Source organism: Protobothrops mucrosquamatus, unplaced genomic scaffold (genome assembly GCF_001527695.2).
Source record: "Protobothrops mucrosquamatus isolate PMUCROS unplaced genomic scaffold, P.Mucros_1.0 scaffold548, whole genome shotgun sequence".
NCBI classification, from domain to species: Eukaryota; Metazoa; Chordata; class Lepidosauria; order Squamata; family Viperidae; genus Protobothrops; species Protobothrops mucrosquamatus.
In genome coordinates, this window is record NW_015386852.1 from 17,872 (window position 1) to 23,604 (window position 5,733).

At 39.1% G+C, this 5,733-nt stretch overlaps 1 protein-coding gene across 1 annotated transcript in view; it reads right to left on the bottom strand.

Annotated features, from left to right (window-relative positions):
- Nucleotides 1–2,522: 2,522 nt before the first annotated feature.
- The window catches only part of GOLPH3 (golgi phosphoprotein 3), a 25,735-nt gene continuing 22,524 nt past the window's right edge, over nucleotides 2,523–5,733 (bottom strand). Inside the window, exon 4 of the mRNA XM_015817023.1 lies at nucleotides 2,523–3,104. Within this exon, the coding sequence (XP_015672509.1) occupies nucleotides 2,680–3,104 (425 nt within the window). The 3' untranslated portion in view covers nucleotides 2,523–2,679. The remainder of the gene's footprint in view (nucleotides 3,105–5,733) is intronic.

Here is a 5,733-nt window from a genome sequence, read left to right on the forward strand (position 1 = left end):
GAATCCTTTCTATTGCTGCAAATGATGGTTTCTTATTCAGGTGGCTTTAGCGAAAACTTTTTTTTTAATCTAGTCCAACACTAATTTAATCTATGACATTCATTGGAATTGATGATGGGAATTGTAATCCCCCAATTTTTACACAAACATAGTTGTGAGAACATAGACCATTGCTTTCTATGAGGGCTACTGTCTGCATTGGGCTTAGTTAAGTTACTCTTCTCCTTTTGGACCAACTTTCCCAAAAAGTGATGCTGCAGAAGTTCTGAGCCATTTTTGTAACTTCGTTTTCACCAGCTAGATTGGCTGCATAACATTTGGCAAAGCTGAGTAATTATCAAATACACATATTTTTCATCCAGTTTACATGACTATGCATATACAAAGAAGTTGAACTCAAAATTGTAATATATATAATTATGTCTCAAAACTGTAAAGCACGGGTGTCAAATTCGCCGCGTCACGTGACGTGTCACGACATACCGCAACTTTTTTCGCATTGCTGGAGCTGGGGTGAACGCAGCCACTGCATGATGCAACTGGCTGGCGGGCTGGCAGTTTGATACCCCTGCTGTAGAACAAATGAAAACATTTCACAGTACTCGATTCTAATTCCTCTTTTTTAGGTGCTAGGAATTCAATCCTATAGCAGCATAGTCCATAGCTGTCAGCTTCTTGTGCTATAATATTTGTGGAAGAAAGAGTCGCCATCTTCTCGTTCAATAAAAGAATCACTACATGAAAACTTAGATTACTTACTGCTAAGAAACAAGACAAATTTCAGATCATAAAAATGTTTCTATTTATCATTAAGCTGGATAGAAGAAATTGATCTAATCAGAGACAGGTTTCATCCTTGGAAGATGAAAAGATGATGCATCCATTCTTTGTTTGCAAGAAATCTCCAGGCCCTAAAGGATTTCTGCAGTTCCCAACTCTACATAACACAGATTACTATATAATCAGGATTAAGAACACAAAATACAAAATTATATGCTTGCTCTGTTTCAGGCACTTTCAAGATCATAGGTTTATTTACCATAGGTAAAAAGCTAGTATACAGATTGGGAATTCCCTTTACTTTCAACTACAGTTATATGCATCATTTAGTATTCTCTGTTTTCAGTGTTAAAAGAAAAATCTCTAGATACCAGCCCCACTATTAATGTGTTCTGTTATTTGAACCAAAAAGGGGGGGGAAAGCCAGTTTTTAATTTGTTCAATGCATAATATTTACATTGTGAAGCAAGGACAAGCAACAGTAAAGAGGTAATAAACTTTAAAAAGCCAGTTTATATATTTTACAATAATGTGCTAATCAGCATAATTGTATATAAAAATTAAAACATAGTAGAGTGTCCTACTACAGAACTCTTAATTGGTTTAACTGTAGTATTCACCTGCTAACAATTTACATGCAATACTTGCTAAGATTGACAGCTGATATTTTTTTTTGAAGTGTTAAGTAGATTAATGACATGAGACATAGTACTGTATTAGGTTGTGAATTAACTAAAACTGAAAACTGCACAAAGAATTTTACTGGTCACAAGCCTCTTCTGAAAATAAGATTTAAAAAATTATAATAACGTAGTTTCATCATACTACAAATACTATCAAGGCAGTGCATAGGCAGATTGTACCTGGATGGCACAAAACCCAGGCAGGTCAGAAAAGAATCACACATGTTCATTCACTCATTTCTAGGAGGACCAGCTTCCAAAAACAGGGCAGGGGAGACGGGAAGGCAGCAGTTGAAAAAGCAAGTAATGGAATGCCAGGTGTACCATCCATTGACATTTGGAATTTTACTAAAATCATTTAATGTGCTCATGTGTTAATATACAATTCTTACTATGTACAGGCCACACTGGAATGCATCCCATCATAAAAGCTCTCTGTGAAACAATTGGGCCCTTCTGTACTAATCTGAGATTTCAGAATATTTTGCAGAGGAAAAAAACAAAGCATAAAATTAATATATTTTTGCATGGGCAGCAATATGCAAAAAATTACTGAGCCCATTTGGGATATTCAAGGTTTTAGAATTATTTGAACACATCCAAACTTCAATAAAGAAAGAAAATATATTTCACCAAGTATTGCTTTTATGCTTTCATTCAGCTGGGTTGGTTCTATATAAGTTTCCCACATAAGTGTTACTGGTTTAACACTGCCTGTAAAAACACTTTCTCCAGATTTCAATGTAGCTAAACTTTGGGATGTCAAAATCCTTCTATGATTTTACTTCATAATGCTCTGCTGCTGAGTTACATTATAGAGCTAAATCCACTGGAAATTAGGTTCTTGCTTCTCTCCTGGGAAGTGGGTTTTTTTTTTTTTGTACAACAGCATTCCAGAGGAAGAAAAGGAAGTACACAATCTAAAGTAACTTAAATTGGATATAAAACAGAATGACAATATGACAGCTCACCAGTTTAAGAACAGGAAGTAGCTTTCTTGCACCAGCAGAATCCCGTAGTAGACATATATGGGTGGCAGCGGGGGGTGGGTGGGTGTATGGGGACCCAGAACACATTACCTACCATTCTTATGAACAGGAGCCGATTTTCATCACAAAAGGGGAGGTACAGATGACAGAAAATATGAATCATCAAGAGAAGATTAACTGATTTACATGAAATGAGGAAAAAAAGTGTTTGAGCAGTCTGATTGTGTTTATTTTGTGAAGGCCGCTACGACAGCCCACAGAACCTCGTTTGTGTTAGCCTTCATACATTCGACTTCAGGGTCTAAATCCAGGAGCTGCCGCACCCTCTTTGTGGCAAGGTCATACTGCTCATCCAGAAGGGGGGCAAAAGCGTTCTCCAGGACGTCTGACGCGTGGGCTAAGTAAATGAGAGCCAGCAAGCGCTTGTCCATGCGGTGGGGGTCATTCACCCATCGGTCAAGCACAGCTTCTTGAACTTTCTTGATGAGGCGCTGCTTAATGTTGTTATTGGTGAGGGGGTGCGTGGTCATGTCAAAGAGGAGAAAGTTCTGTTTCTCCGTAGTCAAAACCCCCTTTTCAACTAGGTTTTTGGCTAACCGTTCCCGGACGTTTCTTAACTGGTAATGCAATTTTAATGGATTCCATGTCTCACCTGGGAAAAAAAAAACATACAAAAAGGTTCCTAAACATTTAGCAGATATTTTGGTAACAACATCACCCCAAAAAATATAACAATGTTTTTTTTTAATAAGAGGACTTAATGATCCACTTCATAATGATGTATTCAGCACCTGTGGATCACACAAACACCCTCTAGAACACAGGTGTCAAACTCGGCGTGTCACATGGTGCATCGTGCCGTATCGTGACTTTTTTTGCATTGCTGGAGCTGGAGTGGGCATGGCCTCCGTATGATGCAACCGGCCCGGGGGGGGGGCGCGGCAGTTTGACACCCCTGCTCTAGAAGCACAATCTCCCTTCCCTGAACCTCTTTGCAAGTGAACCTCAAAAATATTATAGTGGATGAGGCCACATGCATTTTTTGGGGTGGGTGTGTAAAAATATGAAACTTTCTACAAGAAGATAAACCAAATAACTAAACAAACCTTGTAACAAATGTTGAACAGTTAAACCTTATCCTAAAGAAAGTACAGGTAGTCCTTGACTTATGACCACAACTGTGCCCAACATTTTTGTTGGTAAGTAAAACATTTGTGAAATGAATTTTGTCCCATTTTACAACTTTCTTGTCACAGTTGTTAAGTGAATCACTGCAAGTTTGTAACACGGTCGTTAATGCTTCCCCATCGACTTTGCTTGTCAGAAGGTTGCAAAAGGGGATCACATGACCCCAGACAGTGCAACTGTCATAAATATGAGTCAGTTGCCAAGCAACTCAATTTTGATCATGTAATCATGGAGATGCTGCAACAATAGCAAGTATGAAACAAAGGTCGTAAGTCACTTTTTTCAGTGCCACCATAACTTTGAATGGTCACTAAATGAACCGTTGTAAGTCAAGGGCTACCTGTAAAGGAAATTGACATTTAAAATACAGTAAGAGAAAAAGAGAAAGCGGTGCCCTTCTGTCTTCAGTATTTTGCAGATAACTTTATTTACTAGATTCTTTTCAAAAGGTTGGTTCCTGAATAACCTGACCATTAGTTAAACTATATATACTGTAGGCAAAGTCCACTGCCTATCTTATTAATAAAATAAGAACCCTCAAAATATGCTGAAAATACATAGATTTCACTCTTAAAGGCTTATCAAACAGGTATGAAAAGAAAAAAACCCTTGTTTTGTGTGACCATTTAATTAGATTTTTTTTTCTTGGTATATGGGTGACCCCTTGTGACCAAACCCTCAAACTACAAGGAATTCTGAAGAAGTTAAGTTACTTCTAAGTTGACAATTATTTTACCATATGTTCACATATCAGCGCTCTTTGCAGACTTATGAACATTTTGTAACTTTCCTTATGAATGAGTTCACAATGCACTCAAAGTAAGCTGAAACCCTGTTGTATCTTAAAATTAGGCTAGAAGGAGATTTTAATGCACATTTCTTTTCAAAACTATAAATGAGATATAGTACTTCAAATTAGAAGCAGGGCCTCGCATGACTGGAACATACTGAATACCAATAATTTAAATCAAATTATTGTCCCAATCTAAAAGATCCAAGGAGGCTAGGCTAGAACTCATTCAAAGATGATACACAGAGATGTAAATCTATCACTTTGGAGGAAGTAGTATTGCATTCTATCCAAATAATATACTTTACACGTTACGACTGGGAGTTTATTACATGCAAAGAAATACAAACACAGTTAAGGACCCCTTGTTCAGTGCCATTCAAAGCTACAATGGCACCATATGAAAAGACTTATGATGGTTCCTTGAAGTTCTGGTTGTTGCAGTGTCCTATGGTCATATGATCATTATTTGTGACCATCACTATCAGCTTTTGCCAAGCAAAGTCAATGGGGAAGCTAGCAGGAGTTGTGGTCACATGATGTTGCACTTAATGACTGCACACATTTTACTTAATATTACAAGCAGAAATGCCACAATTGCTGATGTAAGTTATCACAGTCATCTAATGTTACACTTCACGTCTGCGTCACTTAGCAACAGAGTTGCCAGTTCCAATTGTGTTAAGTGAAGACTACCTGTAATTTACAGATCTATTTTTGGTATATTTGTGGAAATATTATACAACCTATGAAACTTTGGAAATGCATAAGTACATTTTTAAATAATGTACTTGGGGGGGGGGGAATATGACAATGTATAAAATAGTTTTCCCCAATCTGTCTCCCTCCATTTATGCTGCAAACCATGCTGACTTGGGGATTCTGGGAGCTGTAATGTCAACACAAAAGGTAGACAGGTTGGAAAGCCAGCAGAGAGTAATATATGTTAGTCTGGGGGGCGCGGGGTAAGGGAGGAGACTGGGGAGCTGGCGGAGGGTGGTGTGATAGGTACGATCAGTGGGAGGGGCAGATATGGCGGGAGCAGAGGACCACATCGGGTTTTGGGAGCACGCACACGCTGCTTACTAGCTTGTGGATGCTCCGGTCCTCAGGGCTCTACTCGACCTCCAGGGACCTTGGATCTTCAGGCCCGGGACCATCGGCTGATGCTGTGCAATGCCAGGTCCGTGGTGAATAAGGCCCCCCTCATCCAAGAACTTATTCAGGAGGGGGGAGCGGACCTGGCAGGTATCACCGAGACCTGGTTGGGCATGGAGGGGGGAGTTCCCCTTGTTGACCTGTG